The sequence below is a fragment of the Peromyscus maniculatus genome, chromosome 1 (assembly GCF_049852395.1).
Source record: "Peromyscus maniculatus bairdii isolate BWxNUB_F1_BW_parent chromosome 1, HU_Pman_BW_mat_3.1, whole genome shotgun sequence".
Lineage (NCBI taxonomy): Eukaryota > Metazoa > Chordata > Mammalia > Rodentia > Cricetidae > Peromyscus > Peromyscus maniculatus.
In genome coordinates, this window is record NC_134852.1 from 190032581 (window position 1) to 190053594 (window position 21014).

The 21014-nt window shown below is 50.5% G+C and overlaps 3 protein-coding genes across 7 annotated transcripts in view; all 3 read left to right on the forward strand.

Annotated features, from left to right (window-relative positions):
- Exoc6 (exocyst complex component 6) overlaps window positions 1-3983 on the forward strand; it is a 159706-nt gene extending 155723 nt beyond the window's left edge. For all 5 annotated transcript variants that reach the window (XM_006976641.4, XM_076562946.1, XM_076562941.1 and 2 more), the window contains 2 exons: window positions 1539-1651; window positions 2828-3983. In XM_006976641.4, coding sequence (XP_006976703.1) covers window positions 1539-1651; window positions 2828-2960 — 246 coding nt within the window. In that variant the 3' untranslated portion in view covers window positions 2961-3983. The remainder of the gene's footprint in view (window positions 1-1538; window positions 1652-2827) is intronic.
- Window positions 3984-5380: 1397 nt separating this feature from the next.
- Window positions 5381-12691, forward strand: Cyp26c1 (cytochrome P450 family 26 subfamily C member 1). Its single transcript, XM_006976640.4, has 6 exons — window positions 5381-5673; window positions 6196-6420; window positions 6874-7149; window positions 8393-8548; window positions 10024-10341; window positions 12180-12691. Exons 1-6 carry the CDS (start codon window positions 5470-5472, stop codon window positions 12558-12560), a joined length of 1560 nt encoding a protein of 519 aa, XP_006976702.2. The 5' UTR covers window positions 5381-5469; the 3' UTR covers window positions 12561-12691.
- Window positions 12692-17078: 4387 nt separating this feature from the next.
- On the forward strand, window positions 17079-20465 carry Cyp26a1 (cytochrome P450 family 26 subfamily A member 1). The gene is made up of 7 exons (XM_006976639.4): window positions 17079-17360; window positions 17532-17756; window positions 18012-18302; window positions 18382-18540; window positions 18976-19110; window positions 19674-19826; window positions 20080-20465. Exons 1-7 carry the CDS (start codon window positions 17172-17174, stop codon window positions 20419-20421), a joined length of 1494 nt encoding a protein of 497 aa, XP_006976701.2. The 5' UTR covers window positions 17079-17171; the 3' UTR covers window positions 20422-20465.
- The last annotated feature ends 549 nt before the right edge of the window (window positions 20466-21014 follow it).

Sequence of the window (21014 nt, forward strand, 5' to 3'; positions counted from 1 at the left end):
GAAGATTGAACCTAGACCTCATGCACACTAGGCACAAGGCTCTTGATATTGAGATTTAGACTTTTAATTTTTTTTCTGTAATTTAATAAAAACCTTAGAAATTACTATCTCTCTGCATAACTTTGTGTTCACCTTTATTATTTTTCCTATAATTTCTCTCTTACAAGTATTATTACCAATTCAGAGAAAATCACTGTTTTATGGTTCATAAATCCACTGCAGAATGCTAGTCTATCTTCTGAGTGTATGAAATTAATGTTCCTTGGGAAAATGTATTGTTGTTACCAAACAACAATAAAAAATTATGTATATGTTCTCTTTCCGTTGTCAGACAGTATCTTTTTTATAGTGTTTCATTAGAGTTTCTATAACAGTGTTTCAGTTTCTGTTATGGCCTAGAATGTTCTTGTCTGAAAATAAAGAGTAGATCATACTTTCATTATTGCACTTTCCACCTTTTACAATAGTCTGTATAACAGTTGATGGAGGGAAAAGAAAGAGGAATCAAACAGCCCCTCGCCTTCCCAAGAAAAAGTTGGTTTCTCCTAATCTTTCTTTTGGTGGCTTTAATCACCTTAAAAGTTTTTATTCCTCTTAGAGTTACTGGTTCCACACACACATCCTGTGAGTAAATATAAATGCTTCCTTCGTGGGAAAGCAAAAGCAAGAGAAGCCTTATTTAGGAAGTCTGTTTTTAAAAGGAATATAAAGACGGAGGACATAGTAAGTAAGGCATCCAGCTTTCTGAGACAATGCAGGCAGCGGAAGGGATAGGAAGTTGACTTCAAATGGCTTAAAGGGATCAGGGCTTTAAAGGTGGGTGAGGAGTTGGATGCTTGGGGTTAGGCCTGGCATTGCTTTTAAAAGATTATAACAATATTTGACAATGATTCTAAATGGAGTTTATAAAGCAAATAGTCAGTTTTGAGACACTATGGAAAACAAAGGATGTCTTTTGTTGTTGTTATTTGTTTACACAAAGTGATTGGCTAGAGTTAATAAGCCAAGTCCTGAAGCCAGAATTTCATCGAGCTACTGAGATCTGTCACAGAGGAGAATCCAGGAGAGGTTGTTTAATGCACTTCATTGAGATTATCTGAGCTTTTGCTTTAAATTACTTTAGGAAAGTCTGGCTGCAAACAGCTTCTTTGAAAGGTAAACACACTTCTGCTTCCCGATTCTATACACAGTTAATGAATGGCACGAGCCTTGCTGCCTGAGTGGCGGGTAGTGTACAAGGATAAAAGCTTTAGACATCAGTGCAGGTGCTAATGTGATTGTGAGAGTATGCTATACGATTATATGGAAATGTCACAAATGATTAGAACAGCAGCCACTGACAATTTTAGCAATTCTGAAATAAAAACTAATGAATATGATTTTGATTGTGAAGTACACTAGTTATATTCTTCAAATGAATTTCCTTATTTTACTGTACAAAGAAAGTCACGTGGAAATGAACCAAGAGTAGCATATTCTTGGTTTATATGTGAGTCAATGTCCAAAAGCTGACATGATGTTTTCATCCTCTTCCTCAGCTCCTTGACTTGTTTATGGTTTGGGACTGGTCCACTTACCTAGCTGACTACGGACAGCCAGCTTCAAAGTACCTTCGTGTGAATCCACACACGGCCCTTACTCTTTTGGAGAAGTGAGTATGTTCTCAAAAATAGTTTGGGTTTTTATTTTAGGTAGCATTTTACACAAGGTTTGATTCAGTAATGAAGAACTACAAATTTCTCTGAAAAGAGAAATGTCTAGATGGAGTTTTAAAAGTCAGTACAGCCAGATGTGATGGCATGTGCCAGCCCTGAAGCAGGGGGATCATGAGTTTGAGGGAGCTGAGGCTATAGTGAGTGAAAGGTAGGAGGAAGGAGAGAGATTCGGTCTGTTTTGTTGAACAAAAGATAAGTCTCTTTCTTGCCTTTCAGAATTATCTTGATTATATATGTGAGGAAAAACATTTTTTTTCCTAATGCATCTTGAAAATCTCAGGCTCAGTCTGCTTTATAACTATGTTACTGGAAGCCTGGAAGGCACAGCACAGTTGTTGAGGGCCCTGAGTCCACCCCCCAGCTGGAGAGAGAGAACAGTGTTTACTTACAGATCCCAGAATTGGAGCTACTTAAAAACAAAACAAAAGAGGGCCCAGAAATGGGGTGTTGGCCTCGGGAGTCGCTAAGTCCTGGATTCTTTGCAGGTAGAGAAATCCATCAGTTGAGAAACGGTGTTGTAAAAAGCGAGACAGTGGGGTTTGCTGGCCCAGCGATCCCCAGTGCTCCTTTTCCCTCATTATGTGGCAAACTTCTTCACTCAGTCATCGTTTGTTTGTGTCAAGTGTAGCATTAAAATGTACAGTTTTATGTAATTAGTATATGTTATTTTCCCAAATTTCAAAATATTTGTGGTTATTTGATTTGAAAGGATGTAAGAAACTCTTCACAATTTATATAAATTGATTTTATAATGTCATGAAATACTCCTGAGGCAAACCCAGTGCATTTTGAAATGTTCCAGTGCCGTTTCCACTTTCACGTGGTCTTGCTGTGAATGTACTAGTGCCCGTGGAGGGTATTCTAATAGACCTTCTGGCTTGATATTGACAACAACATGGCATTTGGAAGCTGGTGTCTTAGATTTGTGTGCTAGTGCCAGACCGTCACGCTCTCACTCTCGCCACGTGGGCTCCAGACCCGCACATTTGATAGCACCGATTTTCATTTCAAGCACCGAGTTGGTGTTGGATAAGTCAGAACATGTTAAGAAAGAAGGAACTCCTCGGTAGCAGCCTTCCTTTTTCAGCATTTACGTTTGTATGTCTTTGTAGGATGAAGGACACCAGCAAGAAGAATAATATATTTGCCCAGTTCCGGAAGAACGACCGAGACAGGCAGAAGCTGATCGAGACGGTCGTGAAGCAGCTCAGAGGCTTGGTGACGGGTATGTCCCAGCACATGTAGCCACCTGAGTCCACGGCCGAGTGCTTCTCCGCGGCCAGCACTGGTCATGAGACAGCTTGTTTACAGAAGTCAAAAAACACAGTAGAGGAAAGACACTGATGAGGACTTAACAAGTCATGGTAACAAACATCATTTGTATGGATTTTTAAATAATTGAATACTATTTTATATATAAAAATGTAAGATTAATTTTTTCAATTTTAAAGGAAAAGTCAAAGTGTAATATATAAATCCAATAAATTGTATATGAAACTGATTGTAAATATTAGAAAACCTTGTGTCTCTGCTTGTAAGTATTCTTTTTAAGCTTGAAAGAGCTTCTCTTATGTCATTATAGTTTGGGAGGCAGGTGCTGCTGAGAAGGGACTATTTGACTGTCATTGTTGGACTTTTAGCTTTTATTTTCACCTCAGTTTAACTCATGTGCCTAAATGTTTAGTTCTGCCCATTCTGAGGAGGAAACATACAAATCTTGAAAGTTCCCGAACTCAAACACTGCTCACCAGGAATGTCAATGGCTTGTTCTCTTTGGCCAGCTCAATCATTCTGAACAGGAAGAGTTTTGGATTATGAAGGGTTTGAATTTCCTAAAGATGTAGTATTTCTTGTGGCTGGCCCCAGTTTTAACGTTTTGGTTTGGTTTAAGTTAGAATGAAGGCAGTTTAAAGAGGCTGTTTGCCTCAGGTGTAGCTGTTCTAGTGTGGACGTGTTCTTTCTACAACGGGGTTCAGGTGAATGCTCTTCTGACAGGAGATCTCAGTGCTGTGTGCTGTGGACACAAACCAGGTCAACTGAACTCTGAAACCCTGCAGCAAATGTACAGTGTCCTTCGGCTAAATCACAGTGACACAGCTGGCCATGTAACCCTGACCTTTGTTTACTCCCCATTGTAATTATGCTGAAATATCCCCTTTGCATTTTCTGGATTTTCGCTTGTAGACTACCTGACTCTGTAAAATAAGTCTGAAGAGCTATGCTTACATGTCTGGACTTTGTGATAAAACATTAAAAAGGTTGAGAGTTGTTGAGTCTATTTCAACTATTCAGAGCTTCTCACTTACACAGCCTCCTCCAGAAAAGGCCTATTATTCCCTGATTATCAGGATGGGCGTGACACAAAACAAAACATATTTGTTCTCTTGACAAAATACTCAGAGTATTTAACATTTTTAAATTATTACAGAAAAATAGGATAATTCTTCAGACACAATGCGTTCTAGACTTTAGTTAGGCATGGTGAGCAGGGAGCTCTGAAGATGTTGGAACGTGATTACCCTTCACTTTCTGGGTACTTGGGAAAGACTCCTGGCTTTGGCCCAGGCATCTGGGGATTTGTAAAGAGGAACTTCCATATCCCTTGGGAGCAAAGCTCAAGGAGCAAGCTGTCAGCCCGGGGGAGGGGGCGGGATCTGGCAGACTCCGGAGATGGGCAGTGCAATTGAAAAGAAACTAGAATTTGGTTTGGTCCTGAGACCAGAGCTGTGCCAGGATAAACGGCTTCTGGAGGACTTGGGGCGCCCCTGTGAGTTTTAGGGGCAGTGAAATTACCATCTCCTGAAGGCTCCCTGAAATGGCTGAGTGAAGAACTTGGGGCCAGCAGAGGGTCAGAGGACTGAGCCCTAGCCTATCCCTCTGGAATGCTGGCGTCACCGCCCGCTTTCCCTGAAAGAGACCAAGCAAAGGGAAGCAACTCCAGGGTTCCTGAGGCTTGAGGGTTGGGGGCCAGAGAGGAAGCTAATGGCTTGGGACAAGTGGGTCAGGAGCATGGCCCGGCTTGCAGAGTGTCTACTTCTTGTGGGCTTCTCACGCTGCCTGTGCTCATGCTCGCACCAGGAGCGTGGAAGTCACAGTGCAAAACTGCGGGCCCGCCCGAGGATGCGCATGGGGCACAGCCCCCGCCCAGATGCCACTCCCTATTTGGATCGCGAGATGAGCCCGCCACTGCCCACTGCTTCCAATCATTACTCTGCGTGGGATCCTTTAAATATGCGTAGACACGTCACATTGTTTGACCCAGGACCAGTCCCTAGGGAGGGAGGCAGTATCTATATAAACGTGTGGAGGGTAGGCGGAGAAGGGTTAACCAAGTGGAGGAGAGAAGGTGGTGGGCAGGGGTCTGCAACCCCGGGAATCCTAACAGTGGTTGGCAGCGCGGTGAGTTTTCAGTCTTGCTGGCAGCTTCTACACTAGGAGCGCTGACCTGAGAATGGAGGGGCATTCCGGAGGCAAACCATGAAGGGGCTGGCACTTTTTGACTGAACCGGGGCAAATGTCCTGGGCCTCCAGCCTTGAGGAAAGCGAATTCTCTTAAGTGCTCAGGGTCACTGCCGCCTTCCACTGACAGGCTTGTTTTAAGAGCGGAAGTCTTGGCTGAATTTATTAATCTGCAGCTTGGTCCCTAACCCTGGGACGTTTCTGGACTGGATAGGTGAGCTCTGCATAGTTCTTGAGCCCTCTGCCTTCCCAACAGCCTAGCCCTCCCCTAATCCCCCACCCCCGCAGGCTCGCCATGCTTTCTTGGGGGTTGAGCTGTTTGTCCATGCTGGGGGCTGCGGGCACCGCTCTCCTGTGTGCCGGTCTGCTGCTTGGCCTGGCCCAACACCTCTGGACCCTCCGCTGGACTCTGAGCCGGGATCGGGCCTCTGCCTTGCCCCTACCCAAGGGCTCCATGGGCTGGCCATTCTTCGGTGAAACGCTGCACTGGTTGGTTCAGGTGAGTAGTTTTATCATTCAGCAATGCCTCCTTTTCTGCATCTCTCTCTCATCGGACACTCTTGTTTCTCAGCGCTCTTCATAAGCATTCCCTTGCCCGGGATTCTAGGGATTACTGAAACCCTCGCTATTGTCTGGCTACGCTAAGAGACCCCCGTGTCACCGAAGTTATAAGCACATTTTAAACCCTTCTGATAAAACGTAGGTGTAAACTAGGGGCTCGAGGTGGGGGGATTTGAGGAACGTGGTACCCACCATCTTGCAAGCACAAACTGAAAAGCCGAGCTACATCTCAGCCATGTACCCTTGGGCACTCGCGTTCCCAATCTAAGCCTCTCTCTCACTTTACTAGTGGGCGTCTACATTCCCATCGAGTACCTGAGAGGCCCGTTTGGAACCTTGTTTTGTAACTAATGTGACAGCCGGGGACAGGGGAGTTGTTAGGAAGAGGTAGTTGGGATGCCTGGGACAGATCTTCAGCCTTGCTGGCCCAGAGGCCCTTCGAGCTCCGCCTTGCTTGCAGGGCTCTCGTTTCCACAGTTCACGCCGGGAGCGCTACGGAACAGTATTTAAGACGCATCTTCTCGGCAAGCCAGTGATCCGCGTGAGCGGCGCAGAGAACGTGCGCACCATCTTGCTGGGAGAGCACCGCCTGGTGCGTAGCCAGTGGCCGCAGAGCGCGCACATTCTGCTAGGTTCGCATACACTCCTCGGCGCGGTAGGCGAGCCCCATCGGCAGCGGCGTAAGGTGAGGGGAAAACCAAAGGAACTTAAGATCCATGGTGCCTGGGTTCCTGCGGTGAGCCAGGCCAGAGCCTGGTGTTCGGTATATTCAGAACTTGACCAGGGTCCTCGCTAAAGGAACTGGCGGCCCGAGGCAAGTCTCAGTTACATTTCCAGGTTTTGGATTGTAAAGCCAGAGCAGGGCTACAAGTCCTTTATTCCAGATCTTCTGTGACAGGTGTTAGCAGCTTTGGGGATTCAGATTTAAGAGGGTTCGGGGGAAGACTGTGGAGCAGCTAACATTTGGAGCCTAGCTGGATGGGAGGAACTCCATACATCAAAGAGGAGGGAACCAAGCCAGCAAGTTTAGGCCTGTGCGGCTCAGAAGAGGAAGAAGGGACTGGTCTTTGCCTTTAGGCTGCGGAGTCGCTAGGCACAAGAGGCCAGCCTGCCCCGCGCTCATCTGCGCTTCCTGCAGGTTCTGGCGCGCGTGTTCAGTCGCCCGGCTCTGGAGCAATTCGTGCCGCGACTGCAGGGGGCGCTGCGGCGAGAGGTGCGCTCCTGGTGCGCCGCCCGGGGACCAGTGGCTGTCTACGGGGCAGCCAAAGCGCTCACCTTTCGCATGGCCGCGCGCATTCTTCTGGGTCTGCAGCTGGACGAAGCGCGATGCACCGAGCTAGCCCAGACCTTTGAGCAGTTGGTGGAGAACCTCTTCTCACTGCCCTTGGATGTGCCCTTCAGCGGCCTGCGCAAGGTAATGCTGCCCCAAACCTTAGCCCATAGCTCCAGGGGGTCTCCCAAATCAGACAGGTTACGCTGGACCGAGAGTGTGGCCCAGCATACGGTGGGGTGCTGGTTGGTGGAGACCAGGGCTGCATCTTTTCGGACTCTGTGACACGGGGTAGGCCACACGTGGTCTATCGGATGCTTCTGACTCACGCTCTCGCTCCAGTGTAGCCTTCTTGAGTTTGGGTCTTAGTGGCAGGCATCTCGGCAGTCGGTTTGTCCTTCCTCAAAGCCTCAAAGTGGCGCGGAGTCTCCAACACCCTTTGGAAGGTTGGTGCTGCGGAACGCTCCGGGAGCAGACGAATCTAGTCTAGGATGTAGTGTAGAAGGGTGTCGGCTCCCGCCGCCACCTGGGGCCCGCTGGTTTCCGGATCAGAGAAGCGAGGCCTTTTCCGAGTGTTGGGCGGGGCCCTAGAGCTAAAGGAATCTTAGTCCTGCCTTCTCTCTCCCTCTGCCCTAGAGCGTTCAGTTGCTTGAATAAAAATAATAATCTGAAAAAGAATCTTGTTGTGTGCTGGTCACCTTGCATACATTTTTCTGGTTTAGTCCTTGCAACCTGCAAAGTATTATTCTCATTTATTGACAAGCAGGCCTCCTTGAAGTTGTGAGACAAACAAGAACGCAGTCAAGATGTGAACAAGATACTCCTGGCTACAAGACTCAAGTGCTCGCTTTCAACGCTTCCGCAGTGGCATTTTGTTTTTTGTTTTGGCTGGGCTTGCTTCCTGAACTCTGGAGAGCCATCCCTGCCCCCTTGGCCCAAACCCCTAACAGAAGTTAACGTTTAGAACATACAATAGTGTCCTCAGTGGAGTTTCCCAGGTGCCCCTTTTTCTTATCACTGATGCCCACTGCCTTACCTGAGTTTAAGGAAAGGGTAATAATGGCTAAATGCACCTTAATGGTTCTGTGCCAGGTATGGGCACTGGCCGCTGTGTGAGGGAACAAATGTTTGACTCCTCAGTGCTTTGTGTTCTGACCTCTGGGTGACATTAACTGCCTGGCCCGAGGAGGCTGGTGATGATTATCAAGACGGAGTAATGTCTGTAGACGGTGGACAAATCTATGACCACTTACTGAGCCGTGCCTACCACAGGCTAGGTGTGTCGCTAAGCTGAGACTAACGCCAGGATCTAGGTGAATCTAGGTAGCCAAGCCTGACCCATGACCCTTCCCACCCCATCTGCCCTCTCTCCCTGTATGTACATCAGGGCATCCGGGCCAGGGACCAGTTGTATCAGCACCTGGATGAGGCCATTGCTGGGAAGCTTCATGAGGAACAGGCAGCAGAGCCAGGTGATGCGCTGCACCTGATTATCAACAGCTCTAGGGAGCTGGGCCATGAGCTCTCTGCGCAGGAGCTGAAGGTAGGTGATGGGAGACCACCCCTCCCCCACCCCCTCCCCCAGAGATCCCTCTAAGCTCCCAGTCATGTCCCGCTGAACACCATTTGGAGGCACAGACACACGTCAGTGTGAAAAAGAAGGGCCCTGGGTTCCAGTCATGACTCTGCCACATCTGCCAGCTGTGAAGCCTTGGACTGGAGTCATTCTTCCAGCAGCACCAAATCCTAAGTCTGGCCTTCCAGGTTCTGGATCTGGCTATCTCTCCTCTTGGTCACTCTGCACCGCATGCCTTTGCCATCATCCTACCTGTGAAGCATGCGTAACTCCCTCAGCACTCTGAAGCTCATGGTCAAACTCTGCATCCTCAAAACTACATTTCCCCTTGCCAAATCAGTAAGCCGCCTCAGCACCTGGCCCCTCTACCTGCCCATTCTGCCCCTGCTGCCAAGCCTCCTGTAAAATTAAGATCCCTTCCCATGTAGGGAGAGCACGTAGTGGGTAGCTGGGGGGCTGGAGGTAGTGGAGGATGAGGGTTAGAGACATCTAGAAATGTGAAGACTTCAGTCCCTGTGAGTTACTTTTATGTGCTCTCTGGGCCTCAGTTTCCTCCACTCTTCCTCAGCTAACCACTAAAAACTAGGGGCCCAGGTTTAGTGTCTCTTCTGAGAATGGAATAACCTCCATTCTTCTTGATGGGTGTGAAGGCACCAAAAGGTTCAGGGGAGAATGAGCTATAGACTTTGAGTCCTGGGGAGCTGAGTGCCGGAGACAGTGCTGGCCTATGACCGGAAGTAGCAAAGACAGAAGGGGGTAGTTTGCACTTGGACAGAACTAGGGAGTAACAAGGACTGGTAGAAGGAACCCTTTGGCCAAGCTGGGCAGGGAGGATGTCTGGGCTCTAGGAGTCTCCGTCTCAGCTTCATTTTGTCCAAGGTAGGACCAGCATTTTGTCGCCAACCAGATCAGATTTCACTCCACAAAGATTATTATCTACCTGTTCAATGCCAGATTCTGTGCCGGGATGCAGAATGGGTGCGTTGTTTCAGGTGACCTGAAGAAAGGTACTGGAAGGCCTCTTAGGCAGGTGGTGGGGGCTTGCAGAATGGACCTGGAGACTCACTGCTGCAACTACTAGCTCCAGGGACTTGGAGCGTTTCCCAGAGCCTCAGTTTCCAACCTCATAAAATAAGCAGTAATTGCTCCCCACGGGGTGAAGGTGAGAATCTAACGAGTTAATATATTTAAAGCACTAAAATAATGCACAGAATAATAACCCTAGATCGCCCCTGAGAGCTCGTCCACAGCGGGTGTATGTAGTAGATGCTGGTCTGCCTATTGTTCAGCAGGACTTTCCCAAATGATAGACCTGAGTTTTGACCGATTTCAGAGCCATGAGCATAACCGCCGGGACAGGACATCAAGGCGCTAGTCTGAGCACGAGAGAGGAGTTTGGACGCTTTTCACAGTAGGTTCAGAGCGGCCTGGCTGTCTTGCAGGAGTCGGCTGTGGAGCTCCTCTTCGCGGCCTTCTTCACCACGGCCAGCGCCAGCACGTCGCTCATCCTGCTGCTTCTGCAGCACCCGGCAGCCATCGCCAAGATCCAGCAGGAGCTGTCAGCGCAGGGGCTGGGGCACGCGTGCAGCTGCGCACCCCTGGCCACAGGGCCCAGACTGGACTGCAGCTGTGAGCCCGACCTTAGCCTGGCGGCGCTGGGCCGTCTGCGCTACGTCAACTGCGTAGTCAAGGAGGTGCTTCGCCTCCTACCGCCAGTGTCTGGGGGCTACCGCACAGCGCTGCGAACCTTTGAGCTGGACGTAAGTGCGCCTCGCCGCGGACCTCTGGATGCTTGCAGCGGCGCTGGGGTGGGAGGAGGGCCCCGAGATTAACACAGAGATCTCTTTCCCTTGCCAGGGCCTCAGCTTTCCCTCCTGTAAAATGGACTGAGCCCTATTCTATTCCCCGACTCTCCTTCCTCCAACTCCAGTAGAGTGATGCAAAGCCTAGTGCCTGAAGAGCTGGCAAAGTTAGAAATTTTATATATAGTATATATAACTAGAAACACTTGTATAAAGTATATAAGTATACTTTATATACTTCAGCTTTTGCCAGCCATCCAGCGAGGTCAACTCAATTAGAGCCGAGTTCCAGAATGCAAACATTTTTCTCTGAGCCGCACTCCTTGCAGCCAGTGCACCGTGGCTGGAAAGCCAAGGCGGGGCAATAGTTCTTTATTTGTCTCAAAACTTTAGGCCTTATACCTGGGAAATGCAACAGCCTTAATACAAAGAACAAAATCTTAATGGTTTCATCAGGCTGCCCTTGGCTGGACAAGGTTAAGAACCAGGCCTGGCTACATCTGAGAATAACTTGGACAGTTCTCCCTTTACTGTGGGTCTCAATTTACCTTCTGGGAGGATGTTGGGTTTTTTGTTTTGTTTTGTTTTTTCCCCAGCTCTGATACTCCACACAGGCTGGGGGTGTTTGATGAATTGGCTGCTTTGGGGGCTGTGGGGAATTCACACTGCAGAACTTGAGGGTCTCTGCCTGAATGGGAGGCGCGTTGAAGGGGGGTCCATGCAGAGAGGGAGGGACCAAAGACCATGGAGTGTCTATGGATCCCTAGTGTAGGGTGATGCCAGTCAAGGGGCTGGAAGGAGGAGAGTGTGCCGCAGAGGGGGAGCTGCCAGCCAAAGGCTGGTACTCAGAAGTGCCTTGGGTGCTTAAACTTGATGTGCTGGTGTGCCCAGTAAACAGCGAGAGGAGCTGAGGATGGGCAGCTTCCAGGGCTGTAGGCGGAGCACAGGGAAGGTCCTACTCCTCCAGACCGGGAAACAGGACTAGAGAGAAAAGAGCACTCTAGGCTGATTCCAGTGTGCTCTTTCCTCCTAGTGAGAATCTGAACAGTAATAACTCTCCCCGGGCTTAAGAAAATTGCAAGCTTTTGAGGGACGGGTGGCTTGGTAGTTCAGGGATTGGAAGACACATGAAAAAAGCCTAAGTGGGGCGGGGAATGTAGGTCAGTGGCAGGGGCTCTTTCCTAGTGTGAATGAGGCCCTGGGTTTGCAAAACCCTAGCAGGGGGGAAGGGAGGGCAGGATGGTTGGGAGGGTGGGAGTGGGCAGAGAGGGAGTGCATCTTCTAAAGTGTAACCACAAGGTCGTGTTATTGTGTAGAGGTGAGTGGGAAGGCAGGGAAGTCTTCAGTTAAATGCAAAGAATTTTATAATTGAACTGTCCCAGAGGAGCGGCAATTCCCTGCTTCAGCTCAGGCAGCTGGTAGCTACAGTCTTACAACCTTAAGTCTCCGGTGTCAGAAGAAAACAGGAAGAGAAAGACAACAAACTCATAATATTCAATTTCATGGGCACTAATGTGTGCCAATGTCCTTTTGAAATTCTTCCAACAACGTGGATATTTTTTATTTCTACTTTCTCAACTAAGAAATTGGGGGCGGGGGCGCAAGCAGTCTAAGATCTTACAGCTCACTAGTGAAGACATTGAAACTGCAAAGCAGATCTTTTATCTTCGGGGTTTGTTAATCACAGGCCCCTGGAGGTATGTTTGGCGTGTCTGGGTGGGGATGGGTGGGTGGGGAGATTGGCTCTGGCTACTTCCCAGTGTTTAGCGATCAAGACGGGCCCCCTCCCTTCTCAGGGCTACCAGATCCCCAAAGGCTGGAGCGTGATGTATAGCATCCGGGACACGCACGAGACAGCTGCTGTGTACCGTAGCCCGCCGGAGGGCTTCGATCCCGAGCGCTTTGGCGTGGAGAGTGAGGAGGACGCGCGGGGCTCCTGCGGTCGCTTCCATTACATCCCGTTCGGCGGCGGCGCGCGCAGCTGCCTGGGCCAGGAGCTAGCGCAGGCGGTCCTGCAGCTGCTCGCCGTGGAACTGGTGCGCACCGCGCGCTGGGAGCTGGCCACACCTGCCTTCCCGGTCATGCAGACGGTGCCCATCGTGCATCCAGTGGACGGGCTGCGACTCTTTTTTCACCCTCTCGTGACTTTGGGTGCGGGGGATGGGTTACACCTCTGACTCACCGCTCTTCTAGCCTTGACTCGCCCCGTGGCTGCCGCGCACACCCAGCGCTGCCCATCTTCAGCGCCCTAGATCCGCATCGCGCGCACATTCACGGAGTCGTGGGTTTAACAAATGCTCACGGGACGATTCTGTGCTAGACTGGAAGGAGTAGTAGACTGAGCCACAGCCCCTGCATTGGAGAAGTTCTGGGCTTGGGGGAAGGAGCGCGCCTTTGAAGGCATTTCCCAAGATCTCAAGGAGCCAGAGGTGGAGAGAACCTTTCTCCACTAGATGAAACCTGGCTTCTCCCTCCTATGGCAAGTCCGCCAAGGAATTTGGATGTGTGGCCCTGGCGGTGGTGGTTGGGTGTACATATCAAACCGGAGGAGAATTTGCAACTTTTTTTAAGTTAGCGGAGATACCAGGATGAGTCCCTGATATTGGCAAAAGGCGCACCCTCAGGCTTCTTGAGCCTTGGCAGAAATCCTGGCTCAACATCAGCAGATTCTGCTATAGATTTTTGAAAAGAAAAATTCCTACTTAAAGAGTTTATTTAATATCCTCATTTATACCGAAGAGAATATGTTCTCTGGAGATGTCTCTAAGTCTGGTTCATGTTAGATTGAGACAGAATCCTTTCGTGGGAGATTGAGATAACCAAGAGATTTGAGATAATTGTACCGAAACAGGAAGGCCAGGAGGTAACATTTTCTGCCAGTGGTTGAGTCAGGAGCCTGGGGTGGAGAGGGGTGGGGTACAGAGACATATCTGAAGGACCCACTGTAGCCTGTACCCAGGGGGTCTAAAAGCTTGGCAGCCTCGGCCCCATGCTTCCCTCTGGACCACGGATCTGGATTCTGGGTTTTGGATGATCTCTGCATCCTCGGCTTGCAGAGTTGTTCTGTTTGCCGCCTCACCCTCCTTGCTGTCACCGAGGAGAAAGAGGATCAGAGGGACCGGTGACCCTCCTGAGGAGCCACTGCTGTCCTGCATCCCCTCTCATCACTCAACCCTCCCACCCACCTCTGGGCCCGTGCCACCTGTGGAACTCAGTCCTTTCCCTTTTCCCAGCCATCCCTAGCCTGTCTTAAGGACTGCCTGGCCTTTCCAACCCAGAGATTCCCACCACCGTTTAAATCAAAGCCATTATCATCCTGCCTCCCTTCCCAAAAGCCCACTTCAACCTGCCACCCCCCCCCCACACACACACACATTCCCACACTCCTGGGCAAGAGGACTTAACTGGTGAGCCAGGGAAGCTGTAACCTGTAACCCTGTTGTGAATCAGGAGGAAATTGGTGGTCTCCTGGCCTTATGCTTAAAGTGGATCCTGGCGCCTGAAGTCAAGGGGGGCATAAGGTGATACTTGAAGGTGAGCAGCTGTTGGGGTTCACTCCACCATAACCTCTACACGGGTAGTTAATCACCCATAACTGGTCAGAGTAAAGGCCTGGTCCTGAGCTCTGCAGGCACCAGGGGGAGCAAAGGTATTATGGTGCAGACCTACCACCTTGGGCATCTGGGAAGCCTGGATCCGGATGAGGAGGCCAAAAGACCCTGTCTGCATCAAGGTTGATTCTGATTGGGGGAGAAAACAAATGGGGAGGTGCCTTTCAGAAGCCGGGACAAACTGGTTCAAAGAGACTTGTTTACTTGCTTTGGGGTCTGGACCAACTATAAACACGCAGGAGTGGCTCCAATTTCCCCCTCGTTTCCCATCATTGCATCATATTATTGAGGAACACATAGGCTCCGGGTTTAGCAACTGTGAGTTCTTAGGGAAAGAGCAGATGTAGTTCTTGCCGCAGATGTAGTTCTTGTCTGATGTTCACAGAAAGAGGCAGACAATGAACAAACAAGGAAAACAAATCGAAACGAAACAAAACCCCGAGAATGCCCAGTGGTGAAAAGCACAGAGAAGCTATCAACCACAACAACAACCACCACAACAGCCACAACCCAAACCACAAACAAAACAGGCTTTTAACACGGAGTTAATCTAAATTTCCACACTTGGGCAAGGGAACCCGTCTGAGGTGACATTGGCAGGGGTCAGTCTCCAGCCGGCATTGGGAAGAGCAGCAGGTATGGATCCCTAAAGGGGGTTGAAGGGAAAGCTCAGGAGCTGGTGCTGGTCACCCCGATTCCTGCCACCCCTTTCCTCTAGCAAAAACAGAACAGCAGAGACAGCTGCGCTCGCAAACCTGACCCCACAGCCCTGAGCCCTTAGCAATAGGAAAACTGTTTGGCAAACATTTTGTTTCTCAGCTAGCCAACCTCCCCTTCCCCACCCACCACCACCCAATAAAGTTCCGTGAAGTTCCTAGATCAAAGTTCTTATTGGGCTGGTAATTTATTGACCCCCTCCTCCCCCGACAAGAAGTTTTTAAATGATCTGGCATTTTTAACATTGAGTGTTTTCCCGCCAGGCGCCCCGCGGATCTTGACGACCAGTTAGATTTTTTTTTTCCAGTTAGATTTTTTTAAATTATTTTTTAAGTATTCTTTTTTTCCCCTGTGGCCATTTCCAGCGCGCTAGCGGGGCTCATCTTGTGACCCAGCGTGCGCTGAACTTGGTGGGGTGGCCAGTCAGAGTTCACTGGGATGTCACGGTCCGGCCTGCAGGGGTCACAGGCGGGTCAGGCTAAAGGATTGGGAATGTGCCCCAGGTCACGCCCCCGCTGGCCGATTTTGCACACCGACCGGAGGCGCTCTCCAAAAAGGGGCGGGCCGAGATTTCTGAGAATTACCTCCAGCACAGTCCGTCCGCGTTCCTGCCGGTGCAGAAGCTGGTACGCAGTCCTTACAATAACCAAATCTTTACAAGATATGACAGCGGCAGTGCCCGCCTCCCGAGAGCCTCTGAAACACTGAACAGAGCTATGGGGGAACCTCTGAATCCCCGAAATATGACCCATGGGCATCCCGGCTTAGAGAGACGCTAGGTTTGTGCCGGTCCTCACAACCTTTTCGGGTATGGGTGTCGCTTGGAGACCACCGCTGGGAGGCCACATATTTAACAGCTTTAGTTTTTTTTTTCATCTTCAATGGACTCTTCCCAAGGGGTGCGTGTGTGCTCTTGCTAGAGCCAGTGTTCAGTTCTAAACAAACACACGTCATTCTGTTTGTTTTCCGCGTCGCTGGTGAGTTCAGTGCCCAAACCTAGGCAGTGAGTGTGTGGCACTGGCTGAAGCGATGTGGCGGGAGGTCATGGGAAGCCCAGAGCGTGTGTGCGCATCACACAGTTCCCTTGAGCTCGGTATTGGCTGCAGGAGCTGCTGATGGAAGTTCGACACAATCCCTGGGACTCGTCCCCCAGTGCGGAGTCCCTGAACGTTCCCAAATGGCTGGTGGCAGAAGCATAGAACCAAACAGCCCTCTTACCAGGGTTTGTGCCTTTGCATTGGGAGGGATCTGGGAGACTGGAGAAGAGTTCCAGAGCCTTGAAACCCGACCATTCTATTAATGCAGCCTAATGAGCCATTTGGAAGCAGAAGCCCCCTTTGGGAACTCACAGATGCCTTGAGGTGTAGACACAGTGGAAACAGTGGAAATAGCCTTCTTCCTAAGGAATGGACACAGACAGGAGGAAGCTTGATAGCTCGCCCAAGATTCAGGCACTCCGAGGTGGGACAGGACTCCTGGGTTTCCTCCTTCTGCCTTCCTCTCCATATCTGCCTGAGCTGGGGGCCCTCTTCCCGACTGCCTGGCTGGGCGGCGGGGGGGGGGGGGGGATTGCAAGCCCCAGTGCCATAGGAATTGGGCCAGCTTGGCGGTATTACTACAGCTGGGCGTTGACTTTGGAGCCACTGGTCTCTTTAGCACACCACTGGGCTTTATTCAGAGCAGGGGAATCCGGCTTGTGCAAGGCTATACCTGGGGTCCCAGAGACCTGAAGGCTTACTTGCCTTGAATCCTAAAGCAGCACTTCCAAGACTTCATGCGCTGGCTTACTTGTGGTAAACTGCAGAGAGCTAGAATTCACGATCTGCCAGTCATACTTGACCTCCAAGACTCTGGCTTGAACCCTAGCCCTGGGATCTTCTTGGGATCCCCACAGATCAGGAAGTGTTTGGGATCTCATTTACCCAACCTGTGGGTCAAGTCCACTGAATGGTCAGTCCTGAACGCGCTTTCCAAGTCCGTGCAGCGCCTGTGAATGAAAGCCTGTGAATGAAAGTCGGGCTGGGACAGCCGGTACGATCCGGCGCGAGGGACAACCGAAAGACAGCTGGGAAGCCCAGGACTCCAAATTCCCGCTTCTTGGAACCCCGATCCACAACTCGCTCCCCTGCCCCCAACCGCTCCCTGCTGAGTCGGAGCTCGGAAAATCCGGGATAGGGGAGGCGGTGTTCCTAGCCCCGCACCCCAGGAGGCGCGCTCCGAGGGAAGCCGCCAGTGCGCCGCCTCTGCCTGGGCGCGGAACAAACGGTTAAAGATTTTGGGCAGCGCCTCGCGGGAGGAGGAGCTAGGGGCCAGATCCGCAATTAAAGATGAACTTTGGGTGAACTAATTTGTCTGACCAAGGTAACGTGGGCAGTAACCTGGGCGGCCTATAAAGAGGGCGCGCGGCAGGGTTCGGAGCGAGGGCGGCGGCGGCAGGTGGCGCGGAGACTGCTGCATGTCATGGGGCTCCCGGCGCTGCTGGCCAGTGCTCTCTGCACCTTCGTGCTGCCGCTGCTGCTCTTTCTGGCAGCCACCAAGCTCTGGTACCTGTACTGTGTGAGCAGCCGCGACCGCAGCTGCACCCTCCCTTTGCCCCCCGGGACCATGGGCTTCCCATTCTTTGGGGAAACATTGCAGATGGTGCTGCAGGTAAGGGACTTCCCGGGAGTCCGCCTCAGCTCTGGGCCTGGGCTGAAGCCGGGATAAGTGTCCTCGCGAGGGAGGCGTCTGCGGCTAGAAGAGGGGTTTAGACGGAGGCCAGATGCTCCCCGGCGCCCCCTCACGCGGGTTACGGGTCTCTCTCCTCCACCTCCCTCGCAGCGGAGGAAGTTTCTGCAGATGAAGCGCAGGAAATACGGCTTCATCTACAAGACGCATCTGTTTGGACGGCCCACGGTGCGGGTGATGGGCGCAGATAACGTGCGGCGCATCTTGCTGGGAGAGCACCGGTTGGTAGCGGTGCACTGGCCCGCGTCGGTTCGCACCATCCTGGGCGCCGGCTGCCTCTCCAACCTGCACGATTCCTCTCACAAGCAGCGAAAGAAGGTGAGGGCGAGGTGGCAACGCCTTGGCTAGCAGGGAGACCTCATTCTTTGGCTTGGCTCAGACAAATAGAAGCCGGGCGAATGCTAGGCTTATGAGGTGGGGAACCAGGACCTTCTTTGAGATCCACTTTAGCTTTCCCCGCCAGCACGTGCGTAGGACTGGAGGCGCTGGGGGTTCCTGGAAGGGTACTTGGAAGGGCAGGGAAGGGGAGGGGGATAGATAGTTTGTAAAGCTCTCTACTCCTGGGTTGGTCAGGTGATTATGCAGGCCTTCACCCGTGAGGCACTCCAGTGCTACGTGCCGGTGATCGCCGAGGAGGTGGGCAGTTGTCTGGAGCAGTGGCTAAGCTGCGGCGAGCGCGGCCTCCTGGTCTACCCCGAGGTGAAGCGCCTCATGTTCCGCATCGCCATGCGCATCCTGCTGGGCTGCGAGCCGGGTCCGGCGGGCGGCGGAGAGGACGAGCAGCAGCTGGTGGAGGCCTTCGAGGAGATGACCCGCAATCTCTTCTCTCTCCCCATTGACGTGCCCTTCAGCGGGCTGTATCGGGTAAGGGCGGTTTGCGAAGTTGGAGCTAGGGGCGCGCAAGCCTGACGTCCGCTCACCGCCATGCTGTCTCCGCGCTCAGGGCGTGAAGGCGAGGAACCTCATTCACGCACGCATCGAGGAGAACATTCGCGCCAAGATCCGCCGGCTTCGGGCCGAAGAGCCGCAAGGGGAATGCAAGGACGCACTGCAGCTCCTGATTGAGCACTCATGGGAGAGGGGAGAGCGGCTGGATATGCAGGTGAGTAGCAATTTCAAAAGATGCCAGGGGTGAGGGGTGTCTCTGGCTTTCCAGAACACTTCCTGGGAAAGTGTCCTGTCAGGGGCCCAGCTTCTCCCAGACTCCACTGATGGACCCCGAAGGTTGACGCTAGGTCTGCAGAGCTGTAGAAGAGGGTGGTTGCGCAACTGGAATGGTCCCGAGGTTCAAAGGGAAAGTCTCATTTGCAAAGATTAAAAGAACGTTGGGAGGTATTAATAAAACCAAGGCTTTACCTCGGTAGGTCGGGGAAGAGTAGAATTAAGGGAGTTTAGCGTTTTGTTTGCGTTCTTTGACTTTCTATGAGCAAAAACGTTTACCCCTGTAATCTTCCGTACAATATTCCCAGTTCGGTTCTTTGTAACGGTGCTGTAAAATTGCACGCTGATCTGAATAAACTTCCGTTTCTATCCTTAGGCACTAAAGCAATCTTCAACAGAGCTCCTCTTTGGTGGCCATGAAACTACAGCCAGTGCAGCCACATCGCTGATCGCTTACCTAGGACTCTACCCACATGTTCTCCAGAAAGTCCGAGAAGAGATAAAGAGTAAGGTAGGAGGATTCTAGAGGGTCCCTGCTTGTCTAGGACATTCCCCTACTGCCCCGCCCCCCACTTTCCAGTGAGTGAGTTTGCTCCCTATACCCAGTGCTATGAAAGTGAAGGACCAAAGGCTAGGTGGGCCTGTCAGGGAGAGACTAGGCCTCCTGAATTAAAGAGGCAGCTCTTTGTGCTAAGATCTCTCTTGGGCAGAGTTTGACCTTGTGTTCCTGCTCCTCCTCCACCTTTTACAGAACTGTGGAGATTACCAGTTTCTCCTTTCGTGGATATTTGCCCATTCAAGAAAATGAATAGCGTGACTAGTGCCATAGCTGATCAGGGTGGGCAGTGTTGGTGAGGGGACAGGTTATGACGCTTATACCTGATGAACAACATTCCCTGGCTGAAAATGGGCGGTCGATTTGGACTGAGGAAAGGACTGGCCATCAGCTGCTATTCCCCACTTATCCCCTCCCACCCAGAGCTTTTGGGTTTAGGTAACAGTCCTGTTGACATCAGCTGGCTTGATTTTATTGGAGTGCCCAAGAATCATTGCCCTCTGTATCTGTTTTAATAGGGCTTGCTTTGCAAGAGCAATCAAGACAACAAGTTAGACATGGAAACTTTGGAGCAACTTAAATACACTGGGTGTGTTATTAAGGAGACCCTTCGATTGAATCCCCCAGTTCCAGGAGGGTTTCGGGTTGCTTTGAAGACTTTTGAGTTGAATGTGAGTTCTCCTCCTACCCCATCCCCCAGCCTGCCTGCTCTGCTATGGTTTCCAGCCTCAGCCTCCCTGAGTAGTGGCTTACTTACTGCCTTCTACACTGTCCTGCTCTATGGATGCTCCATTCAGGAACGAATCAATCCTTCCACTTGCCCTCTACTCTTAACCCCAACGTATCCGTGATAACCTTTTGTTGTTGCAAGCTCAAGTCCAGCTTGTGGGTTCTTAGGACTTCATACTTTTTTTTTTTTTTCAGGGATACCAGATTCCCAAGGGCTGGAATGTTATTTATAGTATCTGTGACACTCATGATGTAGCAGATATCTTCACTAACAAGGAGGAATTTAACCCTGACCGCTTTATATCGTCTCATCCAGAGGATGCATCCAGGTTCAGCTTCATTCCATTTGGAGGAGGCCTTCGGAGCTGTGTAGGCAAAGAGTTTGCAAAAATTCTTCTTAAGATATTTACAGTGGAGCTGGCCAGGTATTGTGATTGGCAGCTTCTAAACGGACCTCCTACAATGAAAACCAGCCCCACTGTGTACCCTGTGGATAATCTCCCTGCAAGATTCACCCACTTCCGGGGAGATATCTGATGGGTATTTCAACTCTTGGACTTCTTTGAAGTGTACTTTTTTTTTTTTAAATAGTGCCATGTTGCCTTTATTTAATTTCTAAATGTATAGTATAATATTTATATGTCTCTACTACAGCCCCATGGTCTTTAAATATTAAAATAATGAACTTGTATGATTTCCAAATAAAGTAAAATTAAAAAGTGCTTTTCTTGCTTGTAAGATTCTTGTTGGCAAGCTGGCCATGATAGTCCATGGCTGCAATCCTAGTACTTGGAAGGTAAGGGCAGGAAGAAGAGGCATTCAAGGCCAGCTGGGGCTACAGAGATACTGTCTCAAAAGAACAAAGCACACCAACAGAAATTCCCGTTAGGAAAAACTGACTGGCTCAGGGTTGTACTTTGTGTATTTAAAATAATTCAGAGTGAAAACATAGTTCCCCTCCATGTTAGAAAATATGTATTATGTGTGTACTGTCTAAAGGCATTTTTGCAAATTCTTCTAAGGTAGTTGAGAGTCCATATTTTGAAACATTATCAAAGTGAATCAAGTTAGATTTATTAACTTACATTTTATGGGGCTGGGGGTTGGTTCGAAGGCCTCACGAGTATAGG